The 24,759-nt window shown below is 34.2% G+C and overlaps 5 protein-coding genes across 6 annotated transcripts; 3 read left to right on the top strand and 2 right to left on the bottom strand.

The window, feature by feature from the left end:
• The first annotated feature begins 4,201 nt into the window (after positions 1-4,201).
• Positions 4,202-6,012, top strand: LOC120172555. Its single transcript, XM_039179986.1, has 5 exons — positions 4,202-4,457; positions 4,686-4,986; positions 5,066-5,306; positions 5,534-5,596; positions 5,950-6,012. Exons 1-5 carry the CDS (start codon positions 4,202-4,204, stop codon positions 6,010-6,012), a joined length of 924 nt encoding a protein of 307 aa, XP_039035917.1.
• A 1,579-nt stretch (positions 6,013-7,591) lies between these two features.
• On the top strand, positions 7,592-8,422 carry LOC120172554 (receptor-like protein 9DC3). The gene has a single exon (XM_039179985.1). It carries the CDS (start codon positions 7,592-7,594, stop codon positions 8,420-8,422), a length of 831 nt encoding a protein of 276 aa, XP_039035916.1.
• A 541-nt stretch (positions 8,423-8,963) lies between these two features.
• Positions 8,964-12,736, bottom strand: LOC120172568 (heat shock 70 kDa protein 16-like). 2 transcript variants are annotated; one of them, XM_039179998.1, is made up of 9 exons: positions 12,595-12,736; positions 10,670-12,192; positions 10,493-10,588; positions 10,331-10,414; positions 9,910-10,110; positions 9,679-9,825; positions 9,460-9,588; positions 9,247-9,377; positions 8,964-9,168 (listed from the first exon to the last, which is right to left on the bottom strand). In XM_039179998.1, the coding sequence occupies exons 2-9, from the start codon at positions 12,050-12,052 to the stop codon at positions 9,108-9,110; spliced, it is 2,232 nt and encodes a 743-aa protein (XP_039035929.1). In that variant the 5' UTR covers positions 12,053-12,192; positions 12,595-12,736; the 3' UTR covers positions 8,964-9,107. The 2 variants fall into 2 exon arrangements, with proteins under 2 accessions (XP_039035929.1, XP_039035928.1); XM_039179997.1 differs by having other exon boundaries at positions 10,493-12,192.
• A 3,275-nt stretch (positions 12,737-16,011) lies between these two features.
• Positions 16,012-19,765, bottom strand: LOC120172561 (polyadenylate-binding protein RBP45C-like). Its single transcript, XM_039179991.1, has 7 exons — positions 19,395-19,765; positions 18,666-19,140; positions 16,881-16,936; positions 16,671-16,801; positions 16,492-16,588; positions 16,238-16,402; positions 16,012-16,122 (listed from the first exon to the last, which is right to left on the bottom strand). The coding sequence occupies exons 1-7, from the start codon at positions 19,698-19,700 to the stop codon at positions 16,120-16,122; spliced, it is 1,233 nt and encodes a 410-aa protein (XP_039035922.1). The 5' UTR covers positions 19,701-19,765; the 3' UTR covers positions 16,012-16,119.
• Positions 19,766-20,810: 1,045 nt separating this feature from the next.
• LOC120172553 lies at positions 20,811-24,683 on the top strand. Its single transcript, XM_039179984.1, has 5 exons — positions 20,811-21,058; positions 21,907-21,989; positions 22,257-22,349; positions 22,408-22,454; positions 24,595-24,683. The coding sequence occupies exons 1-5, from the start codon at positions 20,969-20,971 to the stop codon at positions 24,681-24,683; spliced, it is 402 nt and encodes a 133-aa protein (XP_039035915.1). The 5' UTR covers positions 20,811-20,968.
• Positions 24,684-24,759: the final 76 nt, after the last annotated feature.

The following is a 24,759-nucleotide window of genomic DNA, read 5'->3' as shown; positions in this document are numbered from 1 at the left end:
ATCTTAAAGTTCAGCGGTATCTATATAGTTTTCCCTTATTATTATTATTATTATTATTATTTTCCATTCTTTATTTATGGGGAGATTCGAGGAGCGGAAGTCATATAAAGCATAAGAAAATAAAGGAAATGTATATTAAATAAAATTGATAATAAATAAATTTATATCTAAAACACCGATGATATCAAATTTTATATATTAATTATTTCGATTTGCAAACTCCTCGTATTATAATAATATTTTAATATTTTCATAATATTTCTATTATTTTTGTACCTTATCGTACTTTATATTATATTTCAGTTATCCAGAAGTCAAACATAAAACAGTAAAATTAGTCATATCTTCAATCAACATAATATTCGTGTATTTGTCTTGTATTAACATATTTAATTACGTTACAATTATATTTAAGGTATTTTATAATTATAAATGAATTGTTGTTATTTTTTTGAGTTAATTATCTTATTTATACATAAATTATACCGATTCTCAGTTTTATATATAAAGTTTAAAAATTTTTGATCTATATAATATTTTCTGCCGTTAACGGATTCATCTACTTTTGTCACAGAAAGTGACGTGAAACCTTATAATCATGACATGTAATACATTAAAAAACATTTTTTAATTTTTTTTAGATAAATTACACTATTCATCACTCAACTATTTTCTCACTCTTATTTTAGTCACTAAAGATATTTTGTTTTTAATCTCAAAGTTGCTTGTATGGTTCATTCTTGCAACAGCAACTTCACCAGTGGCAATCTCAGATCTTCAAATCAATTGACCTTTAGGATCACTGAGTACGAGTCCTCGATCGGCTGTTAACTCGATCTTTGTTCTCGTTGGAGCAGGTTTATCTCCATTCGCATACCAAACTATGGTACGACTTTGTACTTTATAATACCAAATAGCGAAATCAGTGGAAGGAGAAACCCACGGTTTTGCATCCCGACTCCCGAGAAGCTTCGATGGAGTTGCCGACCCCGATTTCACTGGCACCACTTTGAGGCGCAGTAACAATAGGTAGGAGCAGCAATAGGTAAGCTGAAAGTAAAGGATGTAAAACTGAAGCCATGGATGAATTTGTTATGAGTTAGAGGAGGCTGAGATGCTTTGAAATAGAGCTTACTACATGGTAAGAAACTAAGACCACTGATTCCTAATGTTGAATCGTTCAACACTTGAATTTTCCTTGCAGCATTAAACACGATAGGATGAGAGGAGCAATCAAGCACATAAAGTTTTGAAAAGTCTACAAAGGACCACCATTTTATCAGAAATTAGCGCTTCCTTCGCCTAGGCCAAGTAATAGAGAAGCAATGTTGGATGATATTTGAGTTTTTTTTGATAATGGCTTTTTAGAGAAGACACATGGAGCAACTTTTTGATAATATATTGGAATTGGGGGTGAAAGCTAAGCTTCGTAAGATTAAGAGTGGATGGGAAACTGGAGCTTGAAAACTTAGTTATGTTATCAAATTTGGCATGCATGGGCACTGAGTTGGAGCAGTACCCATGAGGAAAAACACCAACACAACTCAGTGTAATTCGGTAAAACCTGTTGTGGCTGGATAATAATTAAATTAAAAAAATTCAACTTTAGTGACTAAAATAAGAGTGAGAAAGTAATTGAATGATGAATGATGTAATTTACCTAAAAAAATAAAAACATGTTTTTAAAAGTATTTCTGGTCGGTTTGTTATAAGTCAGAGGGTTTCACATCATCTTTCGTGATGGAAATGGGTATACCCATTAACGACAGAAAACATTATATAGTTAATCGATAATTTTTAAACTTTATATATGAAACTGAGAATCGAGTATAGATCACGTATGAATGAGGTAATTAACCCTTTTCTGAAGGTCTTGGGTCAGAGTATTAAGAATTTCATTGCTAGGGTGTGATTGTTAGATGTTAGGGGTGTTCACTAATTGATTTTTTCTTTTAACCGTTAACCGAACATTTAATCTAACCGAACTAAATTCGATTAATTGGTTGATTAACCAAGTTAACCGAAATAAAGGGGTTTTAACTAAATGATGAATACCCTGTTCAATATCAAATGATTAATATTTATTTTTAAAATGATGTATTGTATTTATCTCAGATTAATAAAAAATATATTTTATACTTAAAGTTATATATTCATCAAGTAATTTCAGTATTAAAAAGATTTTTTTTAAAGACTTTAGATTCAAACTATAATATCTATAGGATGTGTACATATTGTGAATGATTAAAAAATTCAAAATAAATATTATTTTATAATTATATTTAATCTACTAAAAATAATATTCATTAATTAAATAATATTTATTAAAACTAAAATAATATTAATCTTCCAACATTAACATATTTATTCTGCATGAAAAAAACAATCTACAAGATTTTATCTTTTAAAATTTTCATGAAAAATAAAATATAAATTAATAAAAAATTTAATCCTTTCTCTTAATAAATAATTGATCAATGAAATAGCATACATGATTTTTTAATATTTATTTACATTTTTTTGTATAGTTTATTTTTATCAATCCACATAAAATTACATTTAAAAAAACCACTAAAAGAAAATAATACCTATTTATTTTGCTTATTAATCTAGTAATTTTTAATATTTTAAAGACGTTTATATTAGTGGATTATATGATTTATCCATTTTCAAATTGCTTAGAAAATCAAAATGACATAACAATAATAATTAAATAATAAGTAAATAAAGTATTTATACTTTATATTATTTTACATTTCACATATATATTTATTTTAAGTAGTACAAAAATAAGGGATGGCACGAGACGGGGTAGGCTGGATTTTTTACTGTCTTGCCCTAATCTGAAATTATATTACTTAAACTCGATCTCATCTTGTCCCGATAAATTGTAATACTTGTCTCGTCCGTTCTACCCCGAATCTCAATTTTTTTAAAAAAAAGATCGTCCCTATAAAATTAGATCAGATCGAGAACCATCAGATTCGAGTTTTTTGACCATCAAAATTTAATTATAGCTTTTAATATTTTTCCCTCCAAATTGTCTCAAATATATACAAGGTTATGAATTCCCTCCAAATCCCTCAAAGAAAACATTTTTCGCTCTTTCAATGGCGAACTTCGAAGCTCCGTCATTCTCTCTCGGGTTCGATCTCGATCTCGACGCCGATTCGGAGCCCCGTTTACTGGACGACGACCATCCGGGACCCATCTTAGTCCTTGATCCTTCTGCGACTTTCAACACCCTCGAAGACAATGCTGAAGAGCTCGAGTCTCAACAAGTTATGGATTCGGATCCGGATACTGGACCCGACCCTCCCCGCGTCTTAAAGCGGTTGCGGCGGGCTGATTTTGGATGGGATATTGATTGATTTAAAGTTCTTCTCCTTTACTTCGTTTGAATCTAAATTTACTGGGTTTCATATTTGTTTTAAATATATTACGTGTTCTATTGTTAGTGAGAAATTTGAGGTCTAATAGGGTTTATTTTTGGAAGGGAAAGTGGAAATTTTAGTTATTGGAGGTAAAATAGATGTACAGTAAAATTAAAAGATTGAAGTAAAAGGAAGGTTAAAAAATATTTCTTAGTTGTAATTGGGTTTTGAGTATAGTGATTCTACTAATATTCTGAGATTGATTATGGTGGAATGATTGATATTTGTCAAGGAATGGAGAGAATAAAGATTTCCCTAAAATTGACCAGGTGTTTATGTCAATATATGTGATGTGAAAGAGCATTTCGGCTGGATCATTAATAGCGAAGTTGATCAAACTCCAATCATGTTCTTAGCAACTTAAACTCGGTTCATCTGAAAATGAGAATTAGATAATGTTTAAGCTACTACCTTGACTAGGATGTAGTCTATAGAACTGTAGGTACAAGTGTAGTCGAGTAATTTTAAAGCTATGTTACTTGGCTAAGGTTGATTGTTGTATACGTATACATGTCCAATATGGACATGCTCAAGCCTTTAAAGTTTTTTGATATATTTTTAAGATTATACCCCTATATTCATGTCTTAATGTGCATCAGAAATGGTATTTTAGGGGGGGGGGAAAGAGCTCAAATAACATAGTTTTGAAGCATGCATTTTCATTGTTTATTTCAGGTTCCGATATTTGTTTAAAATCAGTAATTTGTGCATGTGTTCCCTGCTTCTGTAAACTGATTGTTGATGATGTGGATTCTTTGTTAGCAGGCATGGATTCTTCAATAAAGTATCATTCTGTGTGTAGCAGTTCCAAGGTCCCATTGAAGAGTCTCGGGCTTTTAACTACTCCATCATCCATCCAATCTACTACAAGGAACAAGGAAGAAGAATCGGTTGCCCCAGCTTCAGCAAATTTAAAGGAAAGACGTGATGGGTTGACATTTCCAAAGTTAACTATCAGTCCTATTCGAAGATTTCAGTTACTTGACTCTGATTCTGATGACCCCTCAGACCACGAGGATACAGGCAAAGACATCCTTTAGTATACCTCAGAATGAAGATTTCTGGAAAGATTTCTCTCTAATGGATAGTTCGGGTTGACATTTCCAAAGTTAAACTATCAGTCCTATTCGAAGATTTCAGTTACTTGACTCTGATTCTGATGACCCCTCAGACCACGAGGATACAGGCAAAGACATCCTTTAGTATACCTCAGAATGAAGATTTCTGGAAAGATTTCTCTCTAATGGATAGTTCTCGTATTCAAACACCTGCATTTGATGAGGTATGTAAAGAATATTTTCAATCTTTTGAATGATAAGAATGTTTCTCAGAAATGTGGGAAAGATACGAGTGCTTCCCAGAAATACGTGAGCCAAAAGGTGGAGCAACTCCAGGATTTAAATGACCCCTTGCCTCCAGCACATCGCTACTTTTTCCATGCCGATCCAAAGATCCAGAAATTAGTCCGTAGCTGCTTACCCTTCTTTACCCCCTTGAGCATGGTCAACAACGGACAACATCAACAATCTAATGTCTCAGTTATGGATTTTACGTGAGTAGCTTTTATATGTATCGGTTTTTCTGCATCAAACTTCACTTTGTTTACTTTGCTTTATATAAAATCACTGCAGGAGTCAATTCAGAAAAGGAGAATCATCAAAACAGAGAGGAGCTCAAAAAGCCAGTGGCAACAACGGCTCAACAAATAGAAGAAACAAATCAAAGAAACCAAATGCTGAAAATGATGCATTTGAAGGATGGGTAATTCCGCAAAGCAGCGGAGCTATTCCAAAGAATGCTGGGAAGAGAAGAGTTCATGCTAGTGGCAGTCAATCTGCTGGCCACTGGTATACATCTCCCGAGGGGAGGAAGGTATGCTGAAACGCTTACCACTTCATCTTCTATCGCACTTTTTCTAACACATCAACGCATAATTATAAATGTGCAGCCCATGCACTTAAAAATACCAGTCATTTTCAATTATGTTTAGGAAATTTGCTACAATTTTCTTTTCTGTTGTAAAAATTATGAATGAATTTGCTGCAATATTTTGGTTTTGATAAACGTAAATCATATTATAATCTTCTCTTATGCTGCAGGTTTATGTTACCAGGACCGGTCAGGAATTGTGGGGTCAAATGGCATATAGGCATTATCGGAAGGTAACATATCGAAACGGTTTTTCTTTTCTGAAATTTAAGCCACTAGCCTGCCCTTAGCTGAACTCTACCATCAAGTAGGCCAAGGTCTATTAAGGCTTTTGAATATTGATTTTAATGTTAAAGAAATATTGACTATAAGTGAATTATTAACAAAGCTATATATATTTGACGTAATTGTATAGTCTTAAACTAGTTTTTATTGGTTAAATCGTTTTTTTTTTCTTATTTAGTTAATGAGCGGTTTCATATAGTATATTGGACTGGTTATACAGCTGATTCTTGGTCCAATGAGATGATTCGATTTATTTAACAAACATCGGTATCCTACTTAAGTCCATTTTTGTTGGTAACAGGAGAGTGGAGGTGGCTTTAGAAAGTCGAAAAAGAAAAGCAACACAAAGAAGAAGAAAGGATGAAGATTTTTTGTGGTGTAAATTTTGTAACATACTAGCATGATTCAATTGTGTTTTGCTTGCTTTCTTGTTTGTCCCTTCAACGATATGGTGATGCGGTCCTTTGTTTTACTTTCTCAACAATTTAATTCAATTAGGAAAGACTAAAATGATAATGGTATTTTTTTATGTAGTACAATGTTAATGAATTTTAAAATTATTTAAATCAATTTCTTTGTTACTCTAAAATAAAATGTAACAAAAGTGTTAACTTTGTTTCTTTTCTTTTTGAAAAATAAGTCCAACTCACCTACAGATAGACTTAGCTGTATTAATTGGTTGATTTCTTTTGGGGTCCCCTGAATTTGTTGACTGAAGGGGGTTATAAGCATATATGAAATTTAAATCTGTACTTTCACATTAACGTTCCTTTGGTTCTTACATGTGTTTGTTTCTTGAGAAAAAAATGGGAAGCATTTGCCTGATATTGGCGTTAATGTTGCATCTTTCATGCAGTTTCACTGTACCTCCATCCTCTCATCTCTGTCTCCCACACCAGAGGGGCTATTCTGCTACAATTTAAAAACTCCATTTCTCAAAACGGTTACTGTGGTGATGATTACCCCAAGACAGTGTCATGGAACAAAATAATAGATTGTTGTTCCTGGGAGGGAGTCAAATGTGAATAGCTGACCGGTCATGTAATTGGCATCGATCTTAGTCACAGTTGCCTCTCTTTGCAAACAACAGCCTCTTCCGCCTTGGCAGCCTTCAGTATCTTGACCTGAGCTCCAACTACCTCTATGGCTCTCCTCTGGAAAACACCAGCAGCCTGCTTCACTTTCATGGACTCCGACGACTCAACCTTGCCTCTAACGATTTCTATGGCACCGTATCATCGGATTTGTTAAGTCAGTTGGTGAGTTTAACCCATCTTAATCTCTCTAGTAATGGTTTCTTTGGTCGAATCCCTAATCAAATCAGTCTCCTGTTGAGTTTAGTTTCACTCGATCTTTCCTATTCATCCGCGGATTTCAAATCATTTTTGGGAACCTTACCGGATTAACCTCCTTGAGAATTTCTCGCTGCAATTTGAGTGGTCCACTTCCAATAACCATGTTCAACCTCCCAAAAATTACCACTCTGGATTTGTCACATAATCACTTGGAAGCTCCCTTTCCAAATCATGATAGTGGTTGGCAATTTATTCTCCCATCTCTTCTAGATTTAGACCTCAGTCATAGCACTAGCAGGTTCCTTGGATCGAATTCAGATGACTACTTCTGTCTAACGTATCGATTTAAGCTCGAATGACTTTCATGGTCTACTACCCCATTCAAGTTTTGATCTTGTCAACCTTAGTGAACTTTATTTGTCATCAAACAACTTGAGTGGTGTCATTGACCCGGGTATGCTTTCGAAACTCTCGAATCTTGAAGTTCTTGAACTTTCGAATAATAGTACCAGTATCTTTGGCTAATTGTACTAAACTGACAATTTTACATGTAGGAAACAACACGTTAACTGATAGCTTTCCTCATTGGTTAGCTTCACTTCCAAGTCTGCAAGTTCTTATCTTGAGACATAATAGATTTCATGGATCATGCCTCGTTCCATATCTTCAACTAGTTTCTCCAGGTTGCAGATACTTGATATCTCTGAGAATGAGTTCTCCGGCACCTTGCCGAAGACACTCTTCGGAAATTTGAGAGCCATGACAGAGAGACATTCACACTCACCACCCGTTAACTTTGGCGGCATTGACTATGATGTTGAGTATTACTACACTTCTTTGAATGTAACAACGAAAAGATTGGAGCTTGAATTGACGAAGACCTTAGACATTTTCGTATCTATGGACCTGTCAAACAACAAATTCTCTGGACGAATTCCCGAGGAAGTCGGACGACTTATTTCCCTGCAAATGATCAACTTCTCTCACAACAACTTCACCGGTTCTATTCCGTCATCGTTCGGAAATATGTTGGCACTTGAGTCATTAGATCTTTCATCAAACAATCTTGGTGGCAGCATTCCTTCTCAAATGAAGAATTTGAGGTTTCTTGAAGTGTTGAACCTTTCCCACAACAATCTTGTTGGACAAATTCCCCATGAGAAGCAATTTGATACCTTTGATAATGATTCCTACAGCAGTAACTTGGGATTGTGTGGCTTACCATTGTCCAAGTCATGCGTCGACCACAGGGAGGCCGAACCACCCGCACCATTGGTGGTGGAACACGAGGGTTCTAAAGAGTTGTCTTTTTGGCAAGTTGCAATGATGGGGTACGGAAGCGGAGTCGTACTAGGATTGAGCTTAGGTTACATTGTGTTCACAACCGGAAGACCATGGTGGCTTGTTCGAATCATCGAGAGAGATTTACAATACAAATTCACAAAGTGGATCCGAAGAAACAAACCAAGAAGAAACTAGCTACGGTTCCAACATCTTGTCCAGGTGAGTTCTTAACAAGTATTTCGAAAGTTTCATCTTCATAATCTAATATCTCAGTTATAACACGTATTTTATTTTGAACTGAATTCGATACGAAGATCATGCTTGTTGAGTTTCCTCGGAGGCAATATGAATAAACCAGGGTGGTAGTGTTAATTTAGTCAAATGTCAAATTCTAGCTATTATTTATCTTGTTGATTTCAATTTCAATGCCAACTATTGCTAAAACTCGAGAATTTTCTTGAAAATTTGCTTCGAATATAAAACTTCGAGGGTTCAGAGACGCTACCAACGTGTTAAGTAATGCTACATTCCGTTAATCTAATTCAGTAGACGAAATGAAAATAGACGGGACAAAGTCAAAATAGATTGTAGAACCAAATTGAGAGTTTCACTAGTATGGGAGACAAAATAGGCATCAAGCAGATAAAGTAATACACTAGTCTTTGAGAACTGTTACTCTGATACCTGCATATCATTCCTCCTGTATATATATCTAACAAAAAAAGCCTAAAACTTGTATTGGAAAACTCCATTAAATCACGACAGACTCTTGTCTTGCAATGTCAAAACTAGATTATGATCAATGTTCTAGCATAAGTGTGATGTGTGAACTGTAAACTTGTCGATGTTTCTTACGCATTCAATCTTATTCTCGATGGTCCTAGTCGTTGTTGTCGACATCCCGATGAGGAGCCTTCTGTGTTACGATTTGCTTGCATTTCCTGATATCCCATTAAACAGATTATTATAATTGTTCCAACAAGTCGGACTCGAATCGGAATCAGACCAAGAATAATTACATGTTTAGATCCTCTGTCATGCTCTGAATCTCACTTGACCATAAGAGTGGGTCAGTGTTCTTAGGTAAAGAGTCTTGTTGCTGAGTTTTCTCGGTCAGCCATTGCTCGGCTTTGTAGCACTCATTCATTATCTGAAAAACCGAGACTCACCGTAATGAGTTCGAGCTTGAGTAAGTTTTGCATTTATAATGTGTAAACCAGTAATTAACTTACCGCTTCTCTATCCTCTTTTGGCAAAGATTTTGTCGACATTTGTAAATCAGCAATGCACTTGAGTAGATCTCTTGAAGCCTGTGTTCTTGCCTCTTCGTCTTTATATCGAATCTCAACAGGATCCACTAACTATAACAAAGAAAAATAGCAGAGTGAGGGAAGATGATGTTAGCCACAACGGAGTAAACCTTTACGATTAAATAAAGAAACATCTATAACCTTCTTAAGAAATTCTAATTTGGAAGTGTAAGCGCCTTCGGTTTCATCCTCCCCTTCATTGTAAAGCCACTCCTCTGTCTCCTGTAGGCTCCTGGAAATGTCTTCTCTCTCATTTTCAGATGCAAAACCCCGATACGTGTTGAAAAGCTTCACATAAATATTATTAGACAGATATCAGTATGTCGAGAAAAAAAATAGATAATGCCTATTATTTAGATCGACCCTTTTTACCTTATTCCGCATTCCATAGACGTAAGCCTCCAAGGCATTTTTTCTCTCTTTCGTTTGTTCCATAGTCCGGTCCTGTTGTGCCAACTTAAGTTCTTTATCTTGAGCTTCCATCAGCTCAACCTTTGTCATTGTACCGTTTATGTTCTCGCAAACTGGTATATCAAGCCTCTCGGTTGTTTTATCATTCGTTTTACCATCAGCCTGCATCGAGAGAGAAAAAAGCACGAATAGACTCAGAAGTTAGAACCTACACAGTTTTTTCCACCATCAATATCGAGAAGAGAGATTGATTTATCTACATGCTCATCGAAAGCATGACATGAAACTACATGATAAAACAGCGTGAATTATTAACGTATCAAAACCCTAAACAATAAAGATGACACATAAAGAACAGTATCTAATGATGATACAAACTTACTGAAGCATTTGAGGTACCATTTTCACTGCCATTCATTATGTGTCGGGCATCCTCTGTGCTCATCCCGGAATTATCTACGTGCTCCTTGATCAGCCAAAAGCAAAATTTCTCAGAAACTATATATCAATAAGATGTTCAAAGAAAATGTTGAATCCTACTTACAATAGCCGACACAACAGTGATGATTCCATGAAGGTTTAATTGAACTTTGACTTTAACCCTTGCCTTTTCAGTATTGGAGCTTTGGAAAGGGCCAATCTGTAAAACCAAATGATGATCAATCCGTAAACTGGTCAATTCCATCGAAAACAAGAAATATTCGATAAAGGTTAGACATACAGTGAAGGAACTTATTTTCAAGGGTATGCTGAAAGGGAGTTCGTTTGGATTGGCATAGAAGGCTTCCAAATGGAACTTACTACTTCTCTGTAATTGCAGAACTTTAGCACTAGGAATCGTCTGGCCTCTCGGGAACATCACATTATTTGTGCCTTGCAAAATCTGGGTTTCATCCAAAGATAATTCTATGGAGAATGGAATACAATCTTGAACCTCATAATCTCTAACACGAAATATGGGACTAAGCATTGCACATTGGAGAGCACATCCTCGTGCCACACACTCACCTGCATTTATGGTCCGACAGGGTTCTCTTCTAAATAAAGAAGCTAACTGTCTTGTTATAGCTGGTATCCTGGACCCCGATCCCACTAGCTCAACAGCATGGATTTTCCCCACAGTTAACCCTGCATCAGCTATACCTTTAGCACAAGGAATGTTGATCCTCTCCAGCAAACCCGAAGCCAACTTCTCAAATTCCTCCCTCTTAATGAAACCTTTGACATCCTTTTCATCCATCAGACACTCAATATTTAGAGGCGCCTCCGCATTTGCACTCAAAACCTTCTTCAGTTTCTCACATGCTGCCCTTAACCTGATTGAAGCCCGGATGTTAGAGCATACATCTATGTTATACTGCTCTTTGAAACATGCCGCAAAATATCCAAACAATATCTCATCAAAGTCCCTTCCACCTAGGCTGCTATCAAAAGCATGGGACAGTATCCTCATTTGCCCAGCCTCAAACGACACAACCGAGACCTGGGTATCGCAGTGGCCAATATCCACAAAGGCAACATATGTCGGACTAGCAATGGAGAAATCTGTTTTGTAAATCCCATAACCAAGTGCAGTTGCAGTACAGTCATGCATCAATCTCAGAGGCTTCAACCCGGCAATTGCAGCAGCATCCAAGTAGGCACGTCTTTGCAAGTCGGTAAAGTACGAAGGAATCCCGATAACACAATCCAAAACAGGAAGTCCCAGATTGGTCTCCGTCATATATTTCAAATGTGCAAACAGCATCGCCATAATCTGCAACGGAGTAAATTGATGCATCTCTTCTAAATACTTCAAGTGAATCAAAATGCCACCATCTTGACCCTCTGATGTTTCAAATGGTAACACTCTTAGCTCAATCTGAACATCGGGTTCCTGAAACTTCCTACCAATCAACCTTTTCACTTGGGATACTGTAGTTTTCGGGTGCATCATGGCAGAAGCCGCTGCGGAAGAGCCAAGGAATCTCTGCTTCTCTCCAAAGCATACCAAAGCCGGGGTTTCACGTTTCGATTCATCATTCAGCAACACGTCTACACCTCTTTGCTTTACAGCAGCAATTACACACTTCTCATTTCCAATATCAAAACCTACAACACTCATTTTAACAAACTAAAAACAACAATTTTATCCAAAATCCTTAAAAGGAAGAATCAAAGCTGGATCCAATTAAACTCTACAGTGAAACTGCATCAAAATTCTCAAAATTTCCTCCTTCAACCTCAAAGCACCGCCGGCAGAAGCTACAAAGAAGAAAACAAACATTAGAGAATGAACAATTTATGTAATTTCTATAAAAACCAAAAATCACAGCTTTTGTTGCACAACAAAGCTTCAATGACCCAATCTTCTATTTCCCAATTTAATCATAAACCAAAAAAAATCCATTCTTAAACAAAATTAAACTTAAATAAATCCATACCCCATTAAAGAGAATTCAAACAAAAAAATCCCAAGTTTGAAGCTTTTTTCCATCCTTCTGGCCAGGAAACAACAAGCCTCAGTGACCCAATTCTCCATTATCGTTAAAATGTATATCTTCAACAAAATTAAACGGGGTGGGGGGGGGGGAAATCAAACCAAGCAAAGTTTTTTTTTTCAAAAACAAAGGTCTCGGCTTTAAGTAAAGGGGAACGATAATTTACCTGGCGGATGACTAATGCGTTGATAGGAATGACAAAAGAAATTCCAATCGGTCAAAGAGGAAGTGCAGAATCAGATGGACTACAGAGAAAATCTGCTATTTGCTCGCTTAGTTTTAAGCCAAATAAAAATAGCCGCTTTTCAGAAGTCAATATAAATTTTTTACTATTAAAAAATTACAAAATATCCTTTAATTATAATAAATTGTTTTGCTAAATCCTTCTATTATTAAAAATTATAAAATCATCACCTAATTATTCAACATATTCTAAACTGGTTTTTTGTTAAAAAAATGACGACTTTTTAAATTAGTCGTTAACATGATGATTGATATAAGATAGTTTCAAGATCCTAATATCAGATTTTATCATATTACGATAAACAAATTAACTTTCAACCCAGAATAACGTTTATTTTAGTAGAAAAAGGACAAATTTAGAACATAATAAATATTCGAGAGATTATTTTGTAACTTCCAATAGTGGATGACTAAACAAAGTAACACTCTAAAATTAAAGGGTCATTATAACTTTTAATAATTAAGAGAACTAATAAATCGTTACCCTAATATACATTTCTCTTATCATTGGAATTATACAAACTACACCGAAGGCGAAGTAAAATCAGTCGGATAAAAAATTTAATTCATTAGATCATTTTTAATTTTTTTGGATCTACGATAAATATTATAATATAAAAAAAACTCATTACATTAATGTGTTAAGTTCCAATAAAATATATTTTTATTTGATTTTATTACATCTGGAGAAGAAGATTAACTTGGAAAAGACAACATATAAAAAATGGGTAAATTAACATTTTATCTCTAAATTATTTTGGGTTTACAAAAAGACCCATGATTTATAATTTATCTAGAGTTTAAGAGTTCAAATAAAAATTAATTTTTTTACTAACGTACCAAATCATCCAAATCACGACAACTAACGTTCAGGGACCACATCTTAATTAAAACAAAATGAAAATGATCATATATTATATTTTTTGAATCGAGTGACCATACATTTAAAAAATGAAATAAAATGACCATTTGTAGGGTTTACACTAAAATTTAATGATTCAAACTTATTATAAAATAATGTAAATATCGAAGGACGACGATGATATATTACAGAATTAAAATTAGGGTAAACTACGTGAATATTCACTAATTTTTTAATTAGTGTTTTTTTCACAACTAATGTTTAAAAAGTCACAAATTGGTCATTAACGTTATTGTTTGTTACAAAATGATCCCTCAATGTTAACAACCGTTAACAATTGTTACTGACATGACACGTTAAACCAGCTGACTTAGCATGACCGGACCATTATCTTCTTCTTCTTTCTACAATGGATGTAGACTGTAATGACGCATAACGTGCAAGAGCGTTCGCCGCACCATTCGTCGATCATCGAACATGTTAGAATTCGTATTTGAGGATGGCAACCAAGAGAGCACAAGCTTCAGCAAGGAGGAATCCAAGCACAAAAAGGTCATTACCTGGATATACGCATTGGTGGCGGACGATATTGAGGGATTCACTTTCAATCACCACGGTCGTAGGAGCAAAGATGACAGTCAGGCGAACACCACTGCAGAGAGCTTGGGTTTCAATCATCCCAACATCGCATGGAACCTGCTCGGGTTGCACCAGCTGAGCATTACCGACAAGAATAGACCCACTACAATTCTTTGCAGTCACACCAATGGTTGGTAAACCAGACCCATTAACATCGCACGGAACCTGCACGGTTGCACCTTTCACGTTGATTTTGATCGTTCCCGACCTAGATGCTGACCATCGATAAACCGACCGCGTTCCTATAGAAAAAACAAGTAGGTGCCAACATGGAAAAAGCTTCCCTTCATGTAAAAATAAGCTTCTGTAACTTTAAATGTATCTTACTCAACAATCTCCCTTTCATTTTCTTCTGCAATAATGAAGAAGAAGAAGAATGGCTTTGGACTCTGCACCAAATAGGTAGCTTCTGTTCGTGCAGTTTAAAACATTTTTTCCTTTTGTATTCCATTGGATGGATACTGTTTGTTTATTTGTTTTTCTTCTTAGCTGACAAGATTTATATTTTCTCAGTTGTTGATGTGGTCAGAAAGGATAGTCATCTTGATTTCTATAAGGATACAAGAAACTTAGCTAGATTGTCTGATATTCTCGTTGTTTATGCTTGGGTCGATCCTACAATTGGTTATTGTCAAGGTTTTAGCCTTTTTGCTATTTATTTGGTGCAAAGCTGTGAAAGATCCAACTTTAGGTTTAAGTTTCAAACGTCCAATGCTAACTGTTTTGCTTGGATTTTGATCTTAGGTATTAGTGACGTGGTGTCTCCTTTTGTTGTGCTCTTTGAGGATAATGTAGGTGCATTTTGGTGCTTTGAGATGCTCATTAGAAGAATGGTAATTTAAACTTGCATCACTTTTAAGAAAAAGAAGATAACGGTGTATCAAACATGCTGAGCTTGTTTAATGTGACACGTCAATATTCTATTATTATAGAAACAATTTGTTAACGATTATTCACATCGAGTGATTATTTTATAACAAACGATAACGTTAGTGACCATTAATTTTGTTAAATTCTATATAACTAATATAAGATAAAGAAAGCAAATGATCTTCTCCGCCGATTATAGGATATTATTTTAATAAATCATTTAATTATTAAAAGTTATAAAATGATAATTTGATTATAAAATGTTACTTTAAAGATTTCATTTACTATAACTAATTATAAAATCATCTACCTATTCATTAGGTTTCAATCTCATTTTTTCTGTTGAAAATATTGATGATTGCATAATTGATTATTAACATAACAATTGAGATATAATAATCATTTAAAATTAAATTTTATCACATCAACGTCAACAAATTAACATTTAACTCAAAATATCATCTATTTTTAACAAAAAAATAACGAGTTTAGATCATAATTGATAATCGAGTGACCATTTTATAACTTTTAATAATCAAGTCTCAACAAAATAACTTTCAATAACTAAAGGACTATTTTATAATTTTTAATAATCGATATACCTCATAGAGTAATACCCTATACCCGAGACCGTTTGCGTTCTTTACCCATTAATGTAATATATATAGGTTCGAGTTTTCGAGAGGGTAGTGTGTGTCCTGGGGTTCGACTGAAGGTCAAGCTCGTGAAGCTGTCCTGACATAATTGAGCCTAGAGATTTTCAATCATATTGTAACACAAAATAATTAAAACACGATATAAAAAATATTATAAAATACCAATCCGTACAACTAGTATAATATAAATATCTCTAGAGATATATATTATATATAAAAAAAAGAACTCCATTAGCAGCGTATCACAGTTGAACTGAGAAGAGGAGGTTTACGAATGTGAAAGAACCCAAGAAAAGAGAAGCCAAAACAACCACCACGAATTCTACAACAGATGAAAAACTCACAAACCTTCAAACATGTCAGATCAAACCAACACAGCCTACAAGTGCCCCGGCCGAATGATGGTTAAAGCGACTGCAGCTCACTACGAAAGTACAAAGAAAACAAAATAAATCAGGCACAATTTGTTTATGATGTCAAAGAAATGGTAATAAATCACTTGTTGAATGAACGGCAAATGCTGTACAAGTCACTTTTACCTGCTGCGGTTGTTGATAAGCCCCTGGCTGCTGGCAATTACCATATCCGGGATAGCCTCCATAGTACATGTTGGGATCCTGGGGAGGAGGTGCATATCCATATGCTTCATATCCTTGAGGATATCCATAATATCCACCATTCCACTGAGCTTGATCTGGTTGAGCCTGAAAACCGAGTGGGTTCCCATCTTAGTTTGTAGAAATATGGGTAGTCTGGTTTTAATTACGAAAGAACTACAATTTAAATACAAAACCTGTTTGTTCGAAGGACTTCGGCCCCATGAAAGTCGAACATTCCTTCCTCCAAAACTGGTACCATTTAGAACTTGCAAAGCTTGCTCTGCACTAGCCCTGAAGAACATGTTGTCGAATATCTTAATACCATGCAATAACACATCACATGCTGAAATCCATTAAAGTACTCAACATTTACCTGTTAGCATATTGAACAAAACCACAATTCTTGTTAGCAGGAATTTTTACATGAACAACTTCACCAAGTTGGCTAAATATTTGTTTTAATTGGTCTTCTGAAACACTGGGATCCAAACCACCAACAAATATCTGGCATTTAAGGATGTAAGGTTTCAGTTGGCCATAACATGAAATAATGTAGATTAAAATTTAAATAAAATCTACTCACGGTGGTATTATTTGGATCATTCTCGCCAGTATTTCCTTGAACATTCTGGTAAGTAGCTGCAAATCACACACACGTTTAAACTACCATAGCATGGGATGATAATAATAGATCATGAAATAAAGTGCAAAGGCATGCAAGTGCATCCCTGAATTACATTTTCATATTGCTATAATGAAGCAAAACTGAGTCACGGGGAAAAAGAATCATCTAAAGAACATATTTCATTTTAACTCTGAAAGCTCCAAGCCTGATTACAGATATCATGCAATGAAGTGTTAGCATCATTGCTTCTGTAAACTCAAATTAGACATTTTTGGAAATAATAATAATGCATTCAAATAAGGAACAACTAAAGTTTCTCTTAAGCAGTTCAAAGTTCAAACTAATTCCCTCCATGGCATGGAAAAGAACAAAAATCCAACCCACCAGATCCTTTGGGTTACATGAACATCGAGACTTGTTATCACCAGGCGAAGAAAAAAGTATAAATTAGAAAAATTCAATAATCGCTGAAAAATAATATGTTAATCACATTAAACTCAAGGAACAACTAAAGTTTCTCTTATAGCCTTCGGGTGAAAGGGGATGAGAAAATGAAATCAGAAAGCTATCTTTTCTCCTTAATTGAGAAGAAGTACTTCTCTCTTCTTTATTCTCCCATAACTTCAACAATATCTTTCAACAAAGCTTTAACTTTCTCTGCATGCCATTCAGGTCTATTTGTAGCAAAATAATGGCAAGATGAAGCACATATCAGGGACCAAAGAAAATTGACTAAACTTGAAATAATTACAACCTCATATGAAAAGTGGAAAATAAATTGGCTTCAAGAGGCAATTAGTATTGTTTCATTAGCATCTGAGCCACTATTTAGGCTTAGGTAACATAGAAGGATGGCTCAATCACTTCCATTGAGGTTAAATCCAGTAACTGAATAAAGGACTTCAACTACAACTTCTCGGCTTCTTTCTGGACTCAATTTGTCCTCAAGTGCAACAGAACAATAGAATGAGGACAAATTGGTTACTAAAATTTTAAAAACCAGCCCCCATTGAAATACAAAAGAATAAAACTTGTGCCAAAGTTCCTTACATAATGGTGCATGATAACATGCATGGGAACTTTAAAAGACACAAAAAGGACTGTGTAACCATATGTTAAGTACTGAAAGGTAACTGATCCATTACGAAAGAAGTTTAAGGACATGTAAAAAAAAGTAAAACAAGAGATAAAGGAAACATGTTGGGAAACTGAAACAAATAGAACTTGACTGGAAACTTAATAAGGAACTGGAAAATTAATTTGCGAACGAAGGACAAATACTGCCAGGAGAAAAATGAGGCTTACGACATAAACAAAGTAACTGACCTAAAATGAGGCCACGCATTAAAGTGGAATCATTTCAGTTGATATCACTTCCAGGCCCCCCAAAATGAGAGCCTCTGGGTGTCCTGCTTTAAGACAACATGAGTTTTATATAAGTTTTTGTCTGTTCTAATATAATTAGATGTACCCAACTTTACAAAGGTAAACTGGAATGAAACGAATTTCTGTAAATTCCGCCAATCTTCAAGAGCATAACTTAAAGTACTCGAATTATAACAAAAATGAGACAACTGCACCTTAAAAAATTAAAGGTTGCAAGAAAAAGTTAACCAACTACCATTCAACTTGGCATGTCAAAGTACTCTAGCATAATTGTGGTCAACAAAACCTATACACAACAAGCAAATTCATATGGAATTCAAGATGAATACAGAACATTAATAAACCACAGGGGAGTACCTTCCTGATACTGCTGACCAGTGACAGGCTTTTTATTAGAAGCTGGTCCAATCCGCATTGCCCTCGTTGAACAATACATCCCATTCATTTCGGTCATGGCACGAATCTGTTCAGCTTCATCACCAAACCTCACAAATCCATAACCTTTTGAACGTCCTGTAGTCCTATCAGTAACCACTTTCGCACCCTTAACAGAATGGTAAACAGATTTAAAAGTCTCTTGTAACACATAATCCGAAACATCTGAAGCTAAATCCCCAACAAAGATTGTGTAGTCATGACCCTCATCTTGCCTCTTTTCCCCGGATCCAAGAGATGCCCAATTCAACCTGAAATTCTGCTCGGCACTTGGCATTGGTACACCGTTATATGACTGCAAAATCCTCTCAGCTGCAGCTCGAGACACAAACTCAATAAATCCATATCCTTCAGGTAAATCCGTTTGCTTATTCCTAATCACCTTAGCCGAAACCATCTAAAAAACAAAAGATTAAGTTCTGTTGAATTGTAACTTTTACTATATAGTTTTTGCTTTCCTAAAAGCAAAAGAAAGAAATTCATTCAATTACAGAAAGGAATAATATTTGAATTATTAAAAACTAAAAACATTAACTTCAAAGAATAATATTAGACTATAGCATGCGCCATCCTAAACAACAATGGTTTTAATTCTTTTCCATTTACTTGGGACTTCTTTAATTTTAATAATAAAACGAAAAAATCAGTTACCTCTCCAGTTTGAGCAAAGATACTGATGAGATAATTCTCATCCATCCACGGCTGAAGATCGCCGATCCAGAGAGATCGAATCTCGCCGGAGCCGGCAGTATCAGAAACGGTGGAGTACTGCTGCATCTGAGTTGGCGGAGGAACGGGCTGAGGAGTCCAACCAGAATGTGGAGGAACCGGTTGTTGTTGAGGCATCATCATCCACGACTGCGACTGCGGATGTTGCTGGTACTGATGGGTTTGAGACTGGTCAGCTGCCATAGACTGCAGCGGAGCCGCACCTCCAGCTCGTGGTCGTTGCATCATGTTCGATAAAACAAAGAGATGTTATTTGGGAGATTTCGAAGAGAGGAAACCCTAGATTAATTTTAGCTCGGCAATCGAAGTTTTATAAAGAGGGTCGGTCGCTCTAAAAGTAGTCGATTCTCTTTTATTTTTGAGTAAATTATATAAATAATTCCTTATTTAAGTATTTTAATTATTAAAAAGTTATAAAATGATTATTTTATTATATAATATTATTTTATTAAATTTTTTATTATTAAAATTTATAAAATAATCATCCAATTATTTATATATTCTAAAATTATTTTTATTAAAAAATTAATGGTTGCCTAAGTTAGATGTTAACATGTTAATTGAGATATAATAAAATTATATTTTAATGATATCTATTAGGACCGTCTTTACGCTGATTTAACGACATAATGTTTTAAGCACTAACTCGACTGCGTAATTTATATGGAGAGTCAATCAAAAAAATATAATTTAAGAGATCAAAATTTATCATATCTCAATCAACATATTAACGTCCAGTTTAGACATCTTCCAATTTTTCAACAAAAATGATGAGTTGGAATCATATAAATTATCGGTGACTATTTTATAATTTTAATAGTCGAATGATTAAATAAAATATCTTATACTCGATGATCATTTTGCATTTTATTCTTATTTTAGGAGACACGTGGATAATGGGAATTGAATTAGAATTCGAAGGAAAATAAAATGATATTATTGGCAATTTTATCTGAATAGCACCCAAAAAATAAAAATTAAAAACATCATTCTAGCACCGATACAAACTGAACAAAGTTAGATTAATTTAAATTTAATAGATGATTTAAACACTTATATTATATTAAGCCTAAAAAATAAAGAGAGTTAAAAGTTTAGACGAAAAGACAGAGAAACAAGAGGAGAAGACTAATAAAATACACGCCTAAAACAGCGTTTAATTCCAATTTGTCTGTGAGCAGATAGATCATGGCTGCCACAACCACCAGCACCACCACGCACCTAAGATACCCTTGATCAGCTCGGCCCCCAAAATTAAGTTTCTTTTATATATATATTATTTTCCTTAAAGGAAAATATAAGACTTTTTGGTTCTTTGAAGAACTTGACTTGGCACCCTCCATTTTCTGAACCTTCTTTCACTTCCATTGATTTTTCTTTCTAGGTATTTGATCTTATCTTCAAAGGTTCTATCTTTTGGTGGTGGTGGTGCAGCAAAATAGAGAAAAATCCATTTTTATTGCAAAAAGATGAATAATATTTTTTTTTCTTGGTAAATGTGGGGAGCTCCTGGAGAACCTGCTGATTCTTATTACGCAGTCCGGCCTGAATGCACTGATGTTCCTAGAACCAGATTTAAGATCAAGGTTTGTACTTCTTGGTTGAAAAGCTGGATCTTTTTTGAAAGAACATAAAGCTTTCCTTTTGCTTTATTATTGGCTCTAATTTGATTGGATTTTAGCTTAGTTGAATTTATTCCATAGGGGATCTGATCTTGAATTTATACATATGTAAAATGGTGCTCTCAAATGTTTTAGGCAATGAGCTTGATGTAGATTGTGGTTTCTTATCTTGATCAATTCACTGTCTAGCTCTTCAGAAGAAAAAAAATGGAGTATACCCATGTTGGATATACATTCGTATCTTACATTCAACCGAGTCAAGAGTATAGTTGAGAAGAAATTCGATCCAACCTTTCCTCGGTTCGATTCGATCATCATTGACCGTATGGATTTTTTTAAGCTGAAACGGATAATAATAGAGATGAAAATGGAAATTTGACTTGCAGAATAGACGTAAGTGTATTGATCGATATCGGTGTTCATGCTGAAGTGCTTTGGCTGACTAGAAGAATGTATTTAGAAAAGTTGATTGTATCTAAATATGAATGGATTTTTATAAAATTATATCATTAATTGTAGAATTTAATAAACATGTCTAATTTTGGAGCCTTTTCCAGCTGATTTTGCTAATTCAAAGTCTAGTCAAACTCGTGGGCACATACCAGTGTTGACTACCGATACTCTGAGTCCACGTGACTTAATCGAAGTCAATTCTTCCCTTTGCTGACATTTCGGCTTCCATTTTGAAGAAGGATGTGTTTTCTTTTCTATCTTTGTTGATTTTGTGAATGAAGTTGAGTTCCGCAGTAATTGTATAAGAGATGGTGCTTTGATTCAATAAAGATGTTTTTCTTGTTTATTTGCTTTTGCAGCCCGGTAAAACTCATGGCAAGCTGCATTCTCTCAGGATGGACATCTGGATATCGGAAAAACTCTACGTCGAATCCAACGTGGGGTAAGTGGATATTCATGTTCGAAACATTTTTTGTTCCTGGTGTTAGATTTCATTTAATTCAGTTATCAATGTGTGTATGTGTGCGCATCTATTACACAGCAATACAACTGAACTGCATATTCCGACTTGTATTATTTCTAAATTTTATGTAGAAGAGCATATTCAGATATCCAGTTGTGTAAGGCTATGCTTTTGTCATATATATATATGCTTATTTGTTTTAGTTTCTATTTATTGTTAATATTATTATTTGGTTGGCAAATACAGGGGATCCATCCATCAATTAGGGGAGTTTCTCCTTGGCTGTTACGATCCCGAGAGTACATTTGACGAAAGGGATCAAATACGGCAGCATCGAAGGTAATCCATTGTCAAGAGGCCATGTTCTGAGTGTTGTTTTCTCACTTCTGTACCTCAGGGTGCAATACGCTAGATGGAAGAACAAATGTGGTGAAATCTTTCCTGGTCAGCCCATTCAAGATCCTTTAGTTCCTTTAAATAAAATTAAGTTAAAAAGATGAATTAAAAAAATAAAAGATGAATTGAAAAAAAAAAAGAGTAATTAATGGACTAAATAAAAATATAAAATTTGTAATTAAAAATAAAATTGAAAGTACGATAATTTAAAAGTATGAGCATATTATTTAAATTTGATAGAAAAATAAATTGAAAATGATGAAAGAATTGAAGAAATAATAAAATTAGAGATTAAATCATAAAATTATCAAAAAAAAATACCTTAAAATTATATAACATCACTGAAATGGTGATAGAATATAACATCACTAGGACACGTGGTAGGATGGCAATTAAATCGACAAAAATACCTACCCGCCATTTGTATCCGAAGCGAACAATTAAAACATGAAAACTAGAGCGTTCAGGAGGAGGGAAAAAAATCAGTGAAAACTTTTGCCGCTTATTTTGCGTATATATAGAGGAGTGCGTGAAGAAGTCATCCAATGGGAAGAGAGTACGAAGATCGTGAATGATGACCGTAGGATGGCAATTAAATCGACAGTCTGGATCTGAAAAACGAACAAGGCTTCCGTCTCTTTATTATTAGGATAAATTACAAATTTCATCACTTAATTTTCTTTTTTACTTTCATTATATCACTCAAATTTAAAAATTTTAATTAATTTATTAAACTTTTGCTTTATTTTTATTTTGGTCACTCTATCGTTAATACTTAACGATATTATGATCGAACCTTTTATAAAAAACAATACTATGAATTGACCCCAATTTTTTTTGTGCGCGTTAAATATCATGATTTCAAATTCTTTTTAATTTCTTGATGAGAAAATATCTTCTTTTAAATCTCAATGGCATGAAGATGGAGAAAGAGAAAACGGACAATATATCTTTATTCTATGTTGATGGAGTAGTGGATATTATAGATCATTGTTGTTTATGATTTCTAGCGTTTTGAATTTAGGATTGAATTTTACGGGTTTTCAAATAATTTAGGTAAACTCTAAAAAAATATAGTGATATGAGTCAATAAGAGAGCTCATTAATATATTGAGTAGTCCAAAACACGCTAAAATTATTTTCTTTTTATATTAAGGGGTTGTTTGTTTACTTCAGAATGATTAAGTGATAAATGATTCGATGGCCTAAATAATTTAGATGCTCTGTATGAATTAGTTATGAATGTGACGTGTTGTTTGATAATGGCTCTGAATCATTCAGAATTACTTTAATGTTGAATCATTCAGCACAGTCTTCATTCAGAGGTGAGAAACAAACACGCTGAATGCTGAACGATTCAGCAATCAGCACTGAATGGTTCCATTTAGAGCCAAACAAACAGCCCATAAGTCTACTTGATTATTTTGTTTGTTTTATATGATAATTATTTAGTTGTTATTGTTATATGTATGTATAAAGATGTTAAAACAATTAATTTGATCGAATAATTAAATTAAATTATTTTAAATTAAATTATTTAAAATTAAATTAATTTAAAAAATTAATCATTAATCAAATTAAAAAATTTAAAATTCAATAATTAATTAAATAAATTTTGATTAATAAAATATAATTTTGAATTAATCAACAAATTATTATTATTTTTTCATTATGTAGAAAGAGAATTTTTGCTTCTAATCGGTATTTGATCCTATAACCTAAAGGAGAGAGAATATATCAACCAATAACTTTTATTCAATTACTAAAAAAAACTGTTGACAATCGAAATTCATTATAAGTTTGACTTATATACATTTTACATATGGGTGCGGACTTAATCCTAAACCTAAAGGTTCTATACTATTTAATTAAGACTTCGCACTTAAACCATATAAATAGAGAAGTAAATATATTTGGTCGGTTGAATAAATTGCTCATCTTTATTCCCTTAAATCATAGATTTTAGATTCATTGGGAGTATCCTTCTTCTTTTTTTCCTCTAGATAGAATTAACAATCTATCTTTTATTAAAGGTCATAATAGATTATGACCAGTGAACGCCGAGATGACGTTCACTCAAATCATTCCCTCTTCAATAGGGAGCCGTCAACATCTCTTCTATGGATGCGTTAGGTGATGGCATTTTTAGAGATTCTGATGGGACCTGGCTTTTGGGTTATTTTCGTAGCGTTGACCGATCCTGTGGGTTCTCTTCGACGGATTGAATATTGTCGGGAACCATGGATTCAGACGAATTACTATCAAAATGGACAGTAGTGAAGTCATTTTCTTCACTCCTGCTCCATCCTGTGAATTGACTCTTACACGTTGATTCCGATCACGTCAACAACAG

Source organism: Hibiscus syriacus, unplaced genomic scaffold (assembly GCF_006381635.1).
Source record: "Hibiscus syriacus cultivar Baekdansim isolate YM2019G1 unplaced genomic scaffold, ASM638163v2 tig00111852_pilon, whole genome shotgun sequence".
NCBI lineage: Eukaryota > Viridiplantae > Streptophyta > Magnoliopsida > Malvales > Malvaceae > Hibiscus > Hibiscus syriacus.
This window is presented reverse-complemented; position numbering and strand designations above follow the sequence as displayed.